This window comes from Gossypium raimondii, chromosome 8, assembly GCF_025698545.1.
Source record: "Gossypium raimondii isolate GPD5lz chromosome 8, ASM2569854v1, whole genome shotgun sequence".
In the NCBI taxonomy this organism is placed as follows: Eukaryota; Viridiplantae; Streptophyta; class Magnoliopsida; order Malvales; family Malvaceae; genus Gossypium; species Gossypium raimondii.
This window is the reverse complement of record NC_068572.1, coordinates 4,163,154-4,181,404: the sequence shown is the minus strand read 5'-3', so window position 1 is coordinate 4,181,404 and position 18,251 is coordinate 4,163,154. Positions and strand designations below refer to the sequence as shown.

Below are 18,251 nucleotides of genomic sequence, written 5' to 3'. Positions count from 1 at the left end.
AATCTTTATTAATATAATTTATTGGAAAACTATTTATTTATAAAAAACAAACACTAATTTTGATTGAAATAATAAAATTAAAACTTTAATATTGATGCGTCTTTGTTTTCAAGTATTTTGTGTAATTATTCTTTTAAATTTATTTAATATTAAAATAAATATAAAAATATATTCATATATTTTATTACTCTATAAAAACATATTTTAATTATTTCCTAATTAAATTAATGTTTAGTTAACTCACTCAATTAAAAATAGAAATAGAAATATAAATATATTATGAATATAATTTTTAAATTTTAAAAATATTTATTCACAATTAATTCGATATTTTAAAAAAATAAAGAAAAATAAAATTAAAAATGTCATCCCGTTTAACGAGGTGCAAATGGAATCATTTGAATTTTGATTTAATATTTATACGAGAATTAAGAAAATATGACACGTGGTATGTCCACCATTTTGGTTTAATGTCTACTGTTACCTTCCTTTCTTTTTCTTCTCGTCATAAAAAAAAGAAAAAAAAAAATACAAACAAACAAAGCAACAACGTTACTATCATAAATAATCATTACTGAGATGTTTCGCTACTTTGTCTCTAATCTCCATTCTCTTTCCGGCCAACTCTTTTCCCTAATCTTCCCGCCTGTCTACACTCCGAGCTAGTAACCGGTAGGTCTATTTTTTTTTTTACCTCAGATTCTTTGTGCTCCTTTAAAATTGGAGTTGATTGTCAGCTTTTATTTGGATACGTTGTTGTGAGATGCGAAAAAAAAACCCCTCAAGTGCTTGGAATTTGGGGTTTTAGCGAAAAGTAGGCTTTTTGTTTTGATTATGTATGTGGGTTACTCTTAATTGGGATAATGGATGTGTTGGTGTACTGTTTATTGAACTTTTGGGAAAGAGCTGAAGCTGATTAGTTGTAATTAGTAGTATAGGGTTTTGGAGCTCTGATCTGTAGCTGGAAGATGGTTAAAGTTGTGGATTTTTGTTAAATTGAGATTTGGTTTGAGGTTGAATTACTGGGTTTTGAGTCTTCTGGTTACTTGGGGTTTTGTAAATGGAGGCTCGATATGGAAGTGAAGCTCAGTTGCATGGTGTGAGTCCGGAGGATCTGCAGGCTGTGGGGAAAAGGACATTGGAGTGGAATTTGAATGATTGGAAATGGGATGGTGACCTTTTTGTTGCTAGCCGGATGAATCCGGTGTCTGCTGATGGTATGGGGAGGCAGTTTTTCCCGCTGGGGTCTGGGATTCCTGGCAATTCATCCAATAGTTCATCATCATGCTCTGACGAAGTGGATCTGGAAACTGAAAGGAAAAGGGAATTGGAGAAGAGGAGAAGGGTCACTGTGGTCAAAGATGACAGTCTGAATGAAGAAGCAGGTAGCCTTACTTTGAAGCTTGGGGGCCAAGATGGTCATGGTAATCCACTTAGCCAAAGAGATACGATAAATTGGGAGGGAACTAGTGGGAAGAAGACCAAGTTGAGTGGAGGTTCTGGAAATCGTGCAGTTTGTCAGGTTGATGACTGCAGGGCTGATCTGAGTGATGCCAAGGATTATCATAGGCGGCATAAGGTTTGTGAGATGCATTCCAAGGCTAGTAAGACACTGGTCGGAAATGTCATGCAGCGATTTTGTCAGCAGTGTAGTCGGTAAGCATTTAAGGTTTGAACCACTTTGCAGAACTGAAAGAGATAAGCTAACTAAATTTGTAGAAATTCTTATAGAAGTAACGTCTTGGTGATCTTTTGTACTTCAAGCTGAAAATCTATATTGCTGGATATGTTGTTTGGTTTTTGGTAGGTTTCATGTCCTTCAAGAGTTTGATGACGGTAAGAGAAGCTGTCGCAGACGTCTGGCTGGCCACAATAAAAGGAGGAGGAAAAGAAATCCTGAAGCTGTCGTCAATGGCAATTCACTGAATGATGAGCAAACTAGTGGTTATCTGTTGTTAAGTCTTCTGAAGATACTTTCTAATTTGCACTGTAAGTATCTAGTTGACTTTCCACTACAACTGAATGCTATTGGGTTTGTGTCTGTTGAGTATATAATCTTCTATATTTTTTCTCTGAAAAATGGGTCTAAATTGCTATACATTTTCATACTTACAGGATCATTTTCCCTTCTGGGGACCTAAGGGGCAATTATGAATGTTTGAACAACCAATGCAAAAGGAATCTCAATTCATTTTTCATACTTAGTCAATTATTTTTCTCGGGATAGTTCACCATGCACTTTCTTGGAAATCTATATTTTAGGTGAATTTAAAAGTTAGACATGAGAGAGCTGCTAAGATTCTTTGGTTGTAGCATAATTCTAGCTATTGTATTTCACATGGAATATTTTGTATTTGCTTATGGGTGAATGACATTGATATTCTTAAATGACAGCTAACACATCTGGCCAGACCACGGACCAGGATGTTCTGTCTCATCTTCTAAGGAGCCTTGCAAACCATACCAGTGAACAAGGGGGAAGAAACATATCTGGGCTTCTGCCGGTACCTCAAGATATAGAAGCTGTTTCAGCTTTGTTTTCTAATGGCCAAGGCCCTCCTCAGCTTTTCAAGCAGCATATCACTGGACCTGCATTGGAGATGCCACAGAAAGGAGTATGTTCTCATGATACTAGGGGTGCTGAGGTCCAAGGCAGTGCTACTGGAGTGGTCAAGATGAATGATTTTGATCTGAATGACATATATATTGACTCAGACAATAGCACAGATGACATAGAGAGGTCACCTGCACCTGTGAATATAGGGACTAGCTCTCTTGATTGCCCTTCATGGGTTCAACAGACCTCTCATCATTCAAGTCCACCCCAGACCAGTAGGAATTCAGATTCAGCATCTGGCCAATCACCTTCTAGTTCCAGTGGTGGTGCTCAGGTATCTCTATATTGCATAATATGCATGATTGCATACCATTTTTGTATTAAAATTCCTTGAATATTACTTTGGGGTCAGGGCAGTTGCTAGATGGCTTTACTTGTGGAGGAGGTTTAAATTGTCATGACAAGCAATTACCAAGGGATATTTTGATGATCCATCTCATCTGTTGATTAATATATGTAGTGCCATAAAATTCTATGAAAGTTTCACCTCTGATGATTTACTTTCACTTTGACATTGCAGAGCCGTACAGATAGGATTGTGTTTAAATTATTTGGGAAAGAACCAAATGATTTTCCTTTGGTCTTGCGAGCACAGGTACTCAAAAGTTTTTAAATGCAACTTTAGTATGGGGTTCGCTTCTTCCGAAAGTATAATTATGTAAAACGTTTAAACTTCCAGATTCTTGATTGGCTATCTCATAGTCCCACCGACATTGAGAGCTATATTAGGCCTGGTTGCATAGTTCTCACAGTTTATCTTCGTCAAGCTGAGGCTGCTTGGGATGATGTAAGCTTGTTTGCATGAAACTATAGATTCTTTTATCTCCTATGCATTTAAATGCTATTAATTTCTTCACAATTTTAATCGTCTATTATTTTGTCAGCTGTGCTCTAATCTGAGTTTCAGTTTGAGTCGACTTCTGGATTGTTCGGATGACACTTTCTGGAGGACTGGATGGATTTGTATAAGGGTGCAAGATCAGATAGCATTCATTTATAATGGTCTCTTTATCTTGTCTTTATCAGTATTCATTTAATTGATATGACCAAATAATTGGCAAGCAAGAGTACTTATGCATGGAGGTGTGAATACTTGACCAATTTATTTTTGTACTGCAGGTCAGGTTCTGGTAGATACGTATTTACCTCTTGGTAGCATCCGTTATGGTAAAATTGTGAATGTCAAACCAATTGCAGTATCTGCAACTGAGAGAGCTCAATTTTCAGTTAAAGGTATCAATCTGTCTCGGCCAGCCACAAGGTATTCATTACATTTTTCTTGCAGCCAATATTTCTTGAGTCATTTTATCCCTCAATTGCTTGAATTGATCCTTGGGAGTGTATACAAGAGAGTACATGCTTTGTATTGAATTTTTATGGTTGCTCTAGAGCCTTTGATATTCTTGGATTCCTATCCCAGGTTGCTCTGTTCAGTAGAAGGGAAGTATCTGGTGCAAAATGATTCTCATGAGTTGATAGATGACAACAATGATTTCAAGGAGCAAGATGAGTTACAGTGCATTAACTTCTCTTGCTCTATCCCTACTGTGACTGGGAGAGGATTCATTGAGGTGGTCTTTCTTCTACTACTTTAATCAATCCTATTGCTCCCATCCTTGCTGCTGTTATCTTTGAAATGATTATATGTGAATTCTAGTAAGATTCCTTTTAGTTGGGTGTGAGGTTACAATGTAGCTTGTAGATAACAGGTGTAGTGCAAATACATCCTGGTTAGTGCTACTGCTAACTCTACTACTTTTGGGTGGACTATCGTAATTATTCGCAAGAAATTTCATCTTATTTAAGGTGAAACATGGGAGTGTGTGAGGGGGTAAAGGGAGGAAATAGAGAAGTCCTAGGATGATGAGATTTGAGACATAGTTTGAACTTTTAAGTTCTTGGATGTATTTATGTTGGATCATAGAACATGCTTGGCTGCTTGTTGACTGCTTGGACAACTTTTATTAATTTGTGTCTGGCTTTGGTATTATTCTAGATTTGGTGAGAATGTAGAGAGAGGTATAGATTCATGACACTTTCTGGTTTTCCAGTTGCACTATATTCTTCAGTCACTATGCTCCATTCATGTAGTGCAAAATAAGTAGAGTCTACTGCTATATCTGTCTTTGCTATTTTCTCTTCTTTCTTTTTCTACCCTACATGCTTGTTGTAAAAGGTGTATATATATAATTTATTCTAGTATGTCTTTCCTTTTGCGGAAATTGACATTTCCTTGATCTTCTCTAGATTGAAGACCCTTGCTTTAGCAGCAGTTTCTTCCCTTTCATAGTTGCTGAGGATGATGTTTGTTCAGAGATCCGAATGCTTGAGAGTTTACTGGAGATTACTGACACTGATGCCGATGTTGGCAGAATGGAAGCCAAAAATGTAGCCATGGACTTCATTCATGAAGTTGGTTGGCTTCTTCATAGAAGTCAATTGAAGTCTAGATTGGGCCAGTTGGATCCTAGCTCAGAATCCTTTTCTCTAAGGCGGTTCAAGTGGCTTATGGAGTTCTCTATGGACCATGAATGGTGTGCTGTAGTGAAGAAACTTCTAAATATTCTTCTTGATGGAACAGTGGGCTCTGGGGAGCACCACTCTATCTACCTTGCATTAACAGAGATGAGTCTTCTTCACAGAGCTGTTAGGAAAAATTGTAGACCTCTAGTGGAGCTCCTTTTAAGATTTATTCCAGAGAACGCTTCAGATAAATTAGGATTTGAGAATGGGACAGTCGCTGCTGGTGTTGATAAAACCTCCTTGTTTAGACCTGATGTACTAGGCCCTGGAGGTTTGACTCCTCTTCACATTGCAGCTGGCAAAGATGGTTCCGAGGATGTGTTGGATGCATTAACTGATGATCCTGGAAAGGTATCTTCTTAATTTATATCTGAGCATTCCTGGAAATGAAATGCAGGAATTCTTGTTTTGATTTGCTAACATGAATTTCGGTGATCTTCTGTATCTCCTTCAGTCTGGATTCTGTCAGCCATGGTCTATTGACTTCTTAAGTATTGTGCTTATTTTCTGTTTAGGTTGGCATTGATGCTTGGAATAGTGCTCAGGACAGCACTGGCTCTACACCTGAAGATTATGCTCGCTTACGTGGCCACTACTCGTACATCCACTTGGTACAAAGGAAAATTAACAAGAGATCACTTTCTGGGCATGTGGTGGTTGACATTCCCGCCACTCCCTCTGTCTCCAGCCCAAACCAGAAGCAAAACAATGAGACAACCACCAGCTTTGAGATAAGTCAGCTCGAATTGAGACCCGTGAAGCGACATTGCAAGCTTTGTGACCAGAAGCTTCCTTATATCTATGGGATGGCGACCAACATGTCATTGAGTTACAGGCCTGCAATGCTGTCGATGGTAGCAATTGCTGCAGTCTGCGTCTGCGTTGCTTTATTATTTAAGAGCTGTCCGGAAGTTGTGTACGTGTTCCGTCCCTTCAGATGGGAACTGTTGGACTATGGTGCAAGCTGAAGTCCGGTTAGTCTCCCTAAATATGTAACATTTACTAGGCGGTTTGTATTTGTAATCGGTTTATAATAAACTGTAGAGTTCCAGGGTTTGGACTGAGTTGCAGAGGCTGTAATATTGTTGACATATACATATATGAACACATACATATATCTATATTTGTTGTTCAGTTATCAATCAATGTAATGTTATTAGGGTATTAACATAATAACACACGCATGTATAGACCTCTTTTTGGGGTCTGACTTTGATATTTGATAGCCTTGCAGCCCTGGTTTTATCTTATTAGTACAATGAAAATACGTGTTTCTGGAAATGTTTAGAATGGGCTATTTAAATTGAGCTTTTCATGGATTCCAAGCAAGAAATTCAGTAATATTACAAGAGATTCAATAATATTGTATGAGATTTAATGTAAGAATTTCTATAATTTGCATTGTAAAGAATTTTTTGTAATTTACTGAAAACTTTACAATATTATAAGAAATTCAGTAAATTTGTAACATCTTCCGTAAGAAATTTATGAGATTTAGGGTTTCTTTGGATGGTCAATGCGTTTACTTACAATTAGTGTAAAAAACGGTGACAATTTTATAAAATTTCAGTAATTTATATTGTAAGTAATGGAGTAATTTGCTAAAAGTATTACAATTTTGTTACAAATTTAGTAGTTTTGTAAAAATAAAATTCGAAAATTGTAAGAAATTAAATAATTTATTGAAATCATTACAAATTTAATTTAATAAATCCATAAGTGATTCCATAGTTTACAAAGTTGTAAGAAATTAGTCCAGCATTACAAATATAATTTAGTAATTTCAGAAGATATTTAATAATTTATAAAGTTGTAAAAATCACTTAAACGTTCTAAATGTGTAAGATTTTAGTAATTTTGCAAGAGGTTTAGTAAATTTATAAGAAATTCAGTAAGATTTAGTAATCTTTTAAGTAATTTTGTAAGAAATTCAAAAATAGTAATAGATTTATAATTTATTAGACGATTTAGTACTTGGGTAAGAGTTTCAGTCATTTAAATTGTAAAAATTAGGGCGAAAACTAGAAATCTTTTAGAGGACCGAGATTAAATTATATTTTAAGGAGAATTAAAATGTAATTTTTCCACGTATTGGTTGGTATTTTATGATTTTCAAAATGAATAAATCGAAATTTTAACATTTTGGGAAGTCAAACTATAATTTTATGAATTTTGGGGGTTTAAAGCAAAAATTTCCCATTTAATTTTTCTGAAATATTGTAAGTTATTCATTAATATTGTAAGAGATTTAATAATGTTTTAAAAATCAGTAATTTTGTATGAAATTTAATAATTATTTAAAAGATTCAGTAATTTATTTAAGAGCATTAGTATTTTTTAGAAATTAAATATTTTTATAAGAAATTTAAAATTGGTAAAGATTCAGCAATTTTGTTAAAATATTTTAATATTACATAAAACTTTAATAATTTTATGGGTAAACTACACTCAGGGTCACTAAGCTATTAATAAGTTTATATTTTGGTCACTCAACTTCAAAAGTTATAAAATGATCACTAAACTATTAAAAATTTTCATTTAAGTCACTTGGATTGTTAAAATAATTTGTTATATGGCTTCTTTGTTCGCATTTCTTGCACGGGTAAAAAGCTCTAATTCTCTTCTATATTTTAGATTTTCTTTTACGAATTTACGAATTAAAATCTAAACAGTTTTCTTTTAATTTTTAATATTGACCATCAAATCCACTTGATCTTAAAATATATTCTTCGTATTAATCCAGATCAGAAATTTTTAAAAATTTTTAAAAAAATCTTTCTGATAATTTAAATGAAACCTTTCGTGTAAACTTTTATTGCCTTAGCTCACAGCGGGCAGAACTCCAGGCTTTGGAATTTTCCCATACAAATGCAACAATTGCTAGGCTACTGAAAATCATGCCGATTGTGATTCTCTGGACGTAGCGCTAATTTCACACTCACTTTCTTCACCATTTCGCTCCCCCCATGGAGCACGAAGACCCTCGAAACGGTGAGTCGCCTCACCGCAGCTCCAAAAAACCCAAGTTTTCTTCCAATTACATACCGGAATCCGAAATCCGAGACGAGTTCTGTCACCACCAACCACGTGTCGCTCGTATCAATAACGGGAGTTTCGGTAGCTGCCCCGGTTCGGTTCTTGCTGCCCAACGCCGGTGGCAGCTCCAGTTCCTCCGACAACCTGATGCCTTTTACTTTAATACCCTCCGTAATGGAATAACGGCGTCGCGGATGATCATAAAGGACCTCATCAACGCGGACCACGTCGACGAGGTCTCCCTTGTTGATAACGCGACAACCGCCGCCGCCATCGTCCTCCAACAGATTGGTCATAGTTTCGCCGAAGGGAAGTTCAAGAAAAGCGACACTGTTTTGATGTTGCACTGTGCGTTTCAAGCCGTTAAGAAATCAATCCAGGCCTACGTAACACGTGCTGGTGGCTCCGTCGTCGAGGTACGGCTACCGTTCCCGGTAAATTCAGAGGAAGAAATCATTTCCGAGTTCAAAAAGTCAATCACAGAAGGAAAATCAAACGGTAGGAAGATAAGGTTAGCGATTATTGATCATATTACGTCAATGCCATCTGTTGTTATTCCGGTAAAAGAATTAGTTAGGGTTTGTAGAGAGGAAGGAATAGATCAGGTTTTTGTAGACGCGGCACACGCGATAGGGAGCTTGAAAGTAGATGTTAAAGAAATTGGAGCTGATTTTTATGTTAGCAATTTACATAAATGGTTTTTTTGCCCGCCTTCTGTAGCGTTTTTACATTGTAAGAAAGCGAATGCATCATCTGATGTGCATCACCCTGTTGTTTCACATGAATATGGGAACGGATTGCCAATAGAGAGTTCATGGATAGGGACTAGGGATTACAGTTCTCAGCTTGTGATTCCTGCGGTTTTAGAGTTTGTGAACCGGTTTGAAGGTGGGATTGAGGGGATAATGGAGAGGAACCATGAACAGGTGGTGAAGATGGGGAAGATGTTGGCAGAGTCTTGGGGGACAAATTTAGGGTCGCCCCCGGAGATGTGTACGGCGATGATTATGGTCGGTTTGCCTTCAAGGTTGTGTCTTAATAGTGAAGAGGATGCTTCGAGGTTGAGGTCGTATTTACGGGATTGTCATGAGGTTGAAGTTCCAATTTTTTATCAAGTTCCAAAGGATGGGGAGGATGGAGTTAGGGATAATGATGGGTGTATTACAGGATATGTGAGAATCTCTCATCAGGTTTATAATACATTAGACGATTATGAGAAATTGCGGGATGCTATTAATCAAATAGTTAAGGATGGGAAAACTTGCAAAATGCTTTGTATAGAATAACGAGGTAAGGTTTCTGACTTTGTTGCTTGTATGTTGTTGTTTTTTTTTTTGTTTGTTTGCTTAAGCTGATTGTCATTACCACTTACGGATAATTTGAACATATATAATGTTGAAACTTAAGACCCAACTGCTATTGATTTATTGTGTTCCTTTAGAAAGATAGTCCTATGCTCTAACTCTATTATTAGGGAAAGAAACAATATTATTATTCTTCAATGCCATGATGCGGATCTTTTGTTTCTGAAATTATTGTGATTCTAGTTTATAATTTCATCATGGGGGAGCTTATAGAATCAATTAGAATCGTTTCTCTGTAAGATATTTTGTTCATATTGTCATACTAACGAAAGAATGGAGTTAGATTAATAGTAGTAACTGATAATACATATAGTGATGCCATTTGTGAAAGCTTAGTTATTGTACTGCCGGTACCAACACTTGGTAGTTCGGGGAACCAATATTGATGGGAGATGAAAAGGAGAGGAATAAAGGGGAACTGAGACAGTTGATAGGAACAATTCCTGATCTATAGATTATGCTTCAGATACAATAGCACCTTAAAAACTAGTTTTTGATCAATTATGTTTATTCTAATCGAGAAGATCATTTCATACCTTAATTTTCTTGTATTTTCACTTGGCAGATAGTCATCAAAGATTGGAGCAGCCTTCAATGGAATAGCATCTGTGTTTTGACAGCTCTCAGATGCATGTGGCTTCTCGTAGTTTTTAGAGAACCAAAAAATGGGGAAAGAGCGGTTACATGTGCTTTTCGGAACTGCAAAAACCATCAGTAAGAACCATTGACCGATGTAGTCCAACATGTCAGCATTTTTTTTAACATTTAACCTGCTTTCATAAGTGTTTGAATTTGTATGTGGTTGTAGTAACCAGTGTATTCTTAGCTGAAGTAAATTTCTTAAGGCGAGCTTGTCTAGAATTTATCAAGGCTTGATCAGTTTTTCACCTGTTATCCCCCAAAACATTGCCAAAATCCTATAGGATGTTCTCAATTAAGAACAGAGCAAATAATTAAGATTTAAAACACAATTTTATTGCTGAGAATACAGAAAAATAAGATGGATATCTTACTTCTACATTAGTAGTAGCAGAAATATTAGCTAAGATGCACAAGAAATCAGTGAAAGTAACATAGAGGCTCTTGTACTAAGAGTCAGATTGCATTTTGTCTCTTTTATTAAAAAAAATAGACAAATTAGTCCCTGTACGTTAGATTAAATAGTAAGCTAGTCCTTACTATTAAAAATTTCATTCATTTCTACCATTAAAAAGTGGCGTTGCTAATAGATTAACCAAACAGTTACAAGGGGCATGCCACGTGTGCCTCATTTTGACATACGATGACCAATTTTAACAGTAGAAATGGATGGAATTTTTATCAAGAAGACCAGTTTACTACTTGATCTAATGTACAATGACTAATTTGTCTATTTTTTGAGCAGAAAGGGATAAAATACAATCCGACTCTAAGTACAAAGGCCTTTATGTTACTTTTACCCAATAAATCTTTACTCTATACAGACATTATATTTATAAATATATAGATATCCATCTTACTCCAGTCGCTCTTGACACTTAAAAGCTTTCCAAACTCTATAACTTTGGCCCTCACGAATTTTCCATAGTCACGGTTTGGCCACCACCAGGTCATCATTCCAGTGGTACCAGTTGTCAAATTCGGACAATGCGCAGCCAGCCTTGAACATTTATATATGTTGTGTACCACTTGCTATCTTTACAACAATCAGTCATTTTTTTCAGGTTGCGCTGGTGAAGGGTTTTTCCCTTTAATCTTGCCACTAGGTCTACAGTCGTTTAGGCTTGTGGGGAAAACTTAAAGCAAAATATGGAGATCTTAGCAGCGAGTAATTTAAAAGAACAGTATTTCAAAATGAAATTAGGACAAATATGTGGACAGCTAAAATTGAAGACTTATGAACTATGATAGGGTATGGAGCTGATATAAATTAAGAGTATACCAGTCTTTTTTACCACATCTTTGTTTTGTGGTTTCCGGCCTTAGAACTCGGTAATGTTGATGGTGCTGGTGCAGGGGTTTCTGGTTGTTGGTGTTGAGGCTGAAAAGAAAATGGGGTTGGTGAGTTTTCGTATGCTGAATAAAGCCCCATTGGCTCACCACTGGGTAACTTATGAACAGCAAAGTGTCCTTTTACACTTTCCTTTGTCATATACTGCAAAAACAAAATACCAGGACCAAGTAAATGTAGCTATCTGCTAAATCAAGACACACCCCACTGATTTATTTCTTTAAATTGCTTTCAAGGAAACTGCTGAAGCTGAATCTTCCCATCGAATTCGGTTGGAAGTTCCAATGCTACTATGAAAAATTACGAAAAGAGAAAATAGGTTTTTAACTCGAATGTTTCGAAGATTAAACTTATGAAATACTTGTTAGAAATTCGCCTAAGTAAGATGTTGGATGTAGAGCTAATTTGTAAAATTATTTTGCCGATCTCTTTCGATTGTGAAAACAATGTAACCCAAGTTTGATCCTAGCATCATTATGGATTGGTATTTGGTACCCCATTATTTCAATTTGCCAAATAATGGGTAATGCAGAACCTTCATGTTCCACCAACGATGATGCAGGAGGTTCAGCCCCCATGGTTGATGCATTTACCTTTTATCTGGCAAGTTAACTAATTGTTCCCTAGATTCAATACTTTCATTGAAGCAGAATTAGGCAAAAATGATGTGCTTGATGATAGTAAACTATTATCCGAGCAATTGCACTTTATTTTTTAAATTAAATCTTTAAATATTCAAATATAACCAAAGTTATATAGCATTAACTTGGATTTTAATTTTAAAATCAAGAAAATAAAAAATTAAATTTTAAGCGTTCGAAGAGTACAAGGACCGAGGGTATAATTAATCAAAAAAATTAATGTAATTTACAATTGTTTCATTATTTTATTTAAACTTCATTATTCAATATCTATATAATTGTATCGCAAAAGTCTACCCATTTTAAACTTTATGTCATTGTCTACTTTTTATTTTGTACCAAAACAAATAAAAAAATCTATTTAGCCATTTCAAAATTATAAAATCATAAATTAATATATGATAAAATTTATATTTGACATCTTAAAAATCTATAATTCAATTTTGATCCTTTCTAAAAAAAGTTCTAGATTCACCCCTAAACAGTAGACAATGTTGTTTTCTACAATTTGCAAAATATATGTTCGTACGGCACATGATCAGAGGCGAATCTAGGGGGTTGGCAGGGGCCTCAGTCCCGCCTAAAATAGAAAATTATTATTTAGGTCCTTTAAAAATTTTTAAAATTTTAAATTAATAAAGATAAAATTGCACTTTGACCTCCTAAAATTATAAAAATTTAATTTAATCCCTTAAAAATCATAAAGATATAGACTATTAAAAATTAAATTTTCATTCGTCCTCCTAAAAAATTGTGAAAATTGTAATTTTGTTTATTTTTCAAAAAGAAAAAAAGGAAACTTCCCAAGAATCACCACATTCTTTTATTCGTTAGATGGAAAATCATGAGACAAAACTTAAAAAGCAACTGAAAATACTAAAAACCATGCATCGAATAACTCACAAGTCGTGCAAAATCTGCGAATGTATATGGTGTAACACGTGGTTCATAATCTCTTGTAGCGTACGCCGGAGCATAAATTGGAGGATATGTCGGAGCATAAATTGGATGATATGTCGGAGCATATGTTTCGACATCTGTCAGAGGTCCGGTTTCAATATCCGCATGTGTTGCGGCATTTGTTGGAACATATGTTTCAACATCTGTCGCAGCTGCAGCTTCAACACCAGCTTGTGGTGTTTCTACTGGTGGTTCGGGTTGTGACGTTTCTGCCGATGGTTCCAGTTCTGGTGGCGGTGCTGATGCTTGGTTTTGGTTTCCTTCACGCCATGATAGACACATACATATTAAAAGCATAATCACAAGGAACACCGTGAAACCTACTCCTATAATAGGCCAACTAATTTCTCCCATTATATGTGTATCCACTCAATTGAAATTAAAAATATAAATCAAGAGAAATTAATACGAAAAATAAAAGAAATAATAATTAGGGTTTTCAAAGTATATATTATAATACTCTACCATGAATCCTCAAGAGCATGCCAATGAAAATATTATATTAAATAATTTAACTATGAGTTGACACAAAATATGTAAATCTTTGAAGAAATAGAAGTATTTAAAGTGATTACTCGTATAGAAAAATGTTAAATTTAGGTATTAAATTTAACAAATTGTTAAATTCAAGTACCAAATATTATATTAAATTAAATACAAGTGAAAATTCTCTTTTAATAAACATTATTAAACCAACCTCACAAAAAGGAAAAATATTATATACCGAATCTTTGTATATTATAATTATTGCTAGTCAAATTGTAATATTTTACTTTTAGAATTTTTTTTGTAGATTTATATTTTTATACTGAAGAGTACAAAACTTTGAGCAAATTATAATATTTATATTTTTATACTATAATTTAATCGATAAATAAATGATTAACCCATGAACAGAAAACCATACTAATTAAAGGTGAAATAATATATTTTGCCTTGATTATCACTCAATTTCTATATTCCTTTTCAGAACTTGGTCCAGCGATATGCAATTAATGAGTTAATTTATTTACAGAAATCTACTTTATTATTTTCAAGAAATTTGGTCAAATTCTAAAAGCATATCCTCATTTATTGAATTTTATTTAAAAAAGTGTTTAAATAACCCTAAGTTAAGCATAAAACTACTATAAATAGAGACCAAATAGCAAACACAAAAGCTTGGAGTTACCATTGGAAGAAGAGGAAATTTTCAACCAAATTGGCTTTTATTGAGATTTCGAGCTAGCTACCAAGAATGGGTATTTTTTCTTTAACATTATATATATATATATATATATATATATATTTATAATTATTTTATTGTCTTGTTCATGCATGAAAAAATTTGTTCCTTAATAGCGGATATTGAGATTCGAACTCGTATTATAATTTTCTAACATAATTGTTTTATTTGAAAATACAGATTTTAAAGATAAGTTGAGAAAGAATATATTTGGAACAGTGATGGTATGTATCACAGTGGTGTTTGTGATACTGCTTTTAATATATACGTGTTTCACATGGCGTGAAGAAGATCAAAAGCAACAAGCAAAACTAGAGGAAGCTGCACCAGTAGATGAAAAAAAAGGAAGAAGAATCTGAAGCTGAATCATAGAGTATTTTTTTGATATTTTGTATGTCCTTTTTACGGTCCATATTTGGGGTTCGTGATTGTTTCTTCTAATAATATTGTCTCTAAAATTCGAACTTACAGCTAAACCATAAAGTATTATCGATGAACAACAAGTATGTTATTATTAGTATCTTATAAATAGATTTTCATGTGAGAAAAAATAATAAATAAATTTTTAGTATATACATTACATATGAGCTAAATCATTTGTAATCTTTTTTTCTCTTGTGATTTTCATTCCCTAATTTCATTTAATTGATAAAAGAGTGATTTATTCAAAATGTTTTTTTGCTTATTATTGCTATTTGGGGGTGTGAAAATAAATATTCCTACACTATATTTTATCTTTGTTCATAATTCACTATAAATAAACTTTCATATGACTTATACCACAGTTAAGTCTAGAGGTGCTCTTGGGCCGGGCGGGCCGACTCGACGGCCCGCCCGAAATATGAGAGGGTTTGGGTAAAAATATAGGCTCGAAATATGAGCTTGGAAAAAAAGCGAGGCCCGATTAGAAAACGGGTCGAGCCTCGGGCACAACTTTTTTGGCCCGAGCCCGGCCCGAATATAATAAATATATTTATTTTTTTTATTTTTTTAATTTTAAAATACTTTTAAAATACTTTTTTAAATTTTTTTAATTTTAAAATACTTTTTTTAAATTTTTTTAATTTTAAAATATTTTTAAAATACTTTTTTTAATTTTTTTAAAATTTTAAAATAATTTTTTGGTATTTATTAAAAAAGGGCTGGGCCGGGCCGGGGCTCGGGCTTATAATTTTTTTCCGGACCGGGCCTGGGCAAAATTTTAGGCCCATATTTTGGGCCGGGTCTAGGACTCGGGCCAAAATTTTTTCTGAGCCCGGCCCGGCCATGAGCACCTCTAGTTAAGTCTATAGTCACAGATAACTTATCGGGCAATATATACCAAACTTTGTTTTTTTATCTAGACGCTCCCAAATATTATTCGAGGTTAGCCTACCTCTCTCGTAAGTACACCCTCTGCCACTAAACCCCAAATGGTCAATTCACATTCCTCCAACACATTAGGAAAATTCTTCATTTGCCTTTCTGACCGTGTACGACCTCCTCCTTTTTGAAAAGAAAATAATATTTCGTTAAAATCGTCTACCACCGGCCATGGTAGCGATTGATCCTGTCCCAACTGGAATACGTACTTTGCCATTACACCGCCATTGTTGCGCTTATAAATTCTATACGGAGAATTCAGGAAAAAAAACTTAAAAATTCCATTACAAAGCTTCCTTCAATATACCCAAGTGAAAGGAATCATCAAGATTATCTGGGACTGAAAACTTAAGTCTGAGCAAGCATTAATACTTTGGGTTAAGAATCGTCAACAGCAATATCCATTTTTCTAAAACATAAATACGGTCTGAGTTACACATGATATCACCTTTCAAAGTTCCCATCTCTTTGTCCCAATTAAGCACTTGGAAAACAATATCCCCTTCTCCTACATTTGGCAACCTACTTGGCTGCGTCTTCAATACAAAAGAAATATGTATGTAGGGCAAAATACTCCAGTAAAAGTTTTGAAGCCATCTCACTAGCTTCAGCACCATTATGCAACAACTCCGACTGAAACTTCCTTAACCCCAATTCTGCCTGCTCCAATGTATCAAAAATTTATATATAGCATGAGACGTAAGACAGAGTTATAAAATCATTGATACGTAGAAACTTCTTCAACCAAATCTGACATTGTTTAGAACGATCCTTTTCAAACAAAATTGCGTCTATAAGAACAGTAAGTCAGAAGTAAACTATTAAAACTAGAATTCAACCTTCTTTGGTTACGTTAATATCATTCAATGAAAAACCCTAGAATCTCATTCTCAATCCAAACCATTAAAACTGTCATAAAATTGCAACATCGATTTATCCTTTTTACAAAAGTAATACTAATTTCCCTATGAACGCAATCTAATAAAACCACGAAGCAGCAGAAAAAAAAAAACAGATATGAAGAAAGAGATATACTCGGGAAGGGAGTGCGGAGATCGAGCATGCAGACAGTGTGATCTTCCATGTGCTTCCTTCGACCCTGAAGCACAGCCGATTGACAGCGCCCCGTCACGGGAGTGGGGGCGCGTTCAGCGGAATCATAATTCGGAATTTTCCAGCGAGGGCATTTAGGGGATTACCTTTTTTTTCTTTATTAGGAGTTACTAATACATGGTATATTTATAATATAGCCCTTTGACAAATGAGATTTCCTTTTCCTAATCCAATACTTCTAAACAAATGAGATTTCCTTTTCCTAATCCAATACTTCTAAACCGCCTTTGTCGTCTTATAAAATAGTCTTAGGAGAGTTAGAAACTTCAAAAAAAAAAAAAATCGGATTTCTTAAAGCTTTCCTTCTTCTCAAGTTTAAAGCTTTCTTGTTTCTCAAGTTTTTCTTAATGGCTTCAACTCCATACGAGTATGATATCATTCACCAGCAAACTTTTGAAGACAACATCATCTCACAATCTCATGATGTTGCTTTCATCAATATTGAATTAACCGTTGACTTCGTTCTCCTATCCGTCCACCATGATTGCTTAGCAGACATCTCCACCATCACCAACCGTGCGTCCTTACGAGAAACCTTTCGTTTTGAGCTCAACATTATGGAAAACCAGTGCCTGTTTCACCAAGTTCTGTTTCCCACGTTTAGAAGGCTCCGAATCAACACGGCCTCCCTTGCTTATCATAACTTCGTTCATGAAATTTTTGTACGTGGGATGCGTAGCATAGGAACTATTCCTGAAGTCTTGCCCTTACGATCACTGATACATGCTTCCATTGTGGAACACGATTCTGTTCACAGTGACGGGGTTTTGATGGGAAGAGCTTTGGCTGAATCGGCATTGGAGTTTGAAAGCAGTAACTATGGTATGGTTCCGGCTAAAGAGTCATTGGTTAAGGAGATGGTAAAGATGGTCAAAGTAGAAGCTGGAGATGAAGAAGATTGCATAATATGTTTGGAGGAGCTGGAGGTTGGGTTTTATGCTTCTCAGATGCCTTGTTCTCATACTTTTCATGTCGATTGCATCGAGAAGTGGCTGAAGCAGAGCCATTATTGTCCTATTTGCCGGTTCGAGATGCCAACGAATTAGGCTTAGATATCAACTTTTCATTCTTTCATTTGTTTCCTATGTTATTGGATAACTTTTGTTAAGATTTAGTAATTTGTTGGAGCTGTAAATGATAGTTTATGCAAATATAAAACTTAAAGGTACAGTTTGAGAAAAAGAGAGTGCAAACCTTTGAAAACAAAACAACAGCAATAAGAACAAAACCAGAGATTGCAAAAGCAAACCAAATATGATGTCTTCTACAATGACGTAATAAGAAATCCAATATGGTGAATGTGCCTTGAACATATGCAGAAATGGTTTGATGAAATAACACTTAATTACATGAAATAAATAGTGCAGTAAGCCCCCAATGAAACTGACTTTCCTTTTCTTATGTTAAAGGTTCCTTAGTA

At 34.9% G+C, this 18,251-nt stretch overlaps 3 protein-coding genes across 4 annotated transcripts; all 3 read left to right on the top strand.

Annotated features, from left to right (window-relative positions):
- Positions 1-524: 524 nt before the first annotated feature.
- On the top strand, positions 525-6,358 carry LOC105790387 (squamosa promoter-binding-like protein 1). Its single transcript, XM_012617963.2, has 10 exons — positions 525-1,656; positions 1,808-1,989; positions 2,395-2,891; positions 3,138-3,212; positions 3,297-3,404; positions 3,502-3,619; positions 3,737-3,878; positions 4,038-4,188; positions 4,865-5,491; positions 5,656-6,358. Exons 1-10 carry the CDS (start codon positions 1,061-1,063, stop codon positions 6,106-6,108), a joined length of 2,949 nt encoding a protein of 982 aa, XP_012473417.1. The 5' UTR covers positions 525-1,060; the 3' UTR covers positions 6,109-6,358.
- Positions 6,359-7,939: 1,581 nt separating this feature from the next.
- LOC105790386 (L-cysteine desulfhydrase) lies at positions 7,940-10,427 on the top strand. Of its 2 annotated transcripts, none has more exons than XM_052635350.1 (2): positions 7,940-9,466; positions 10,110-10,427. In XM_052635350.1, exon 1 carries the CDS (start codon positions 8,107-8,109, stop codon positions 9,460-9,462), a length of 1,356 nt encoding a protein of 451 aa, XP_052491310.1. In that variant the 5' UTR covers positions 7,940-8,106; the 3' UTR covers positions 9,463-9,466; positions 10,110-10,427. The 2 variants fall into 2 exon arrangements, with proteins under 2 accessions (XP_052491310.1, XP_012473416.1); XM_012617962.2 differs by having other exon boundaries at positions 10,106-10,427.
- Positions 10,428-17,178: 6,751 nt separating this feature from the next.
- Positions 17,179-18,002, top strand: LOC105793520 (putative RING-H2 finger protein ATL21C). The gene has a single exon (XM_012622422.2). It carries the CDS (start codon positions 17,179-17,181, stop codon positions 17,875-17,877), a length of 699 nt encoding a protein of 232 aa, XP_012477876.1. The 3' UTR covers positions 17,878-18,002.
- Positions 18,003-18,251: the final 249 nt, after the last annotated feature.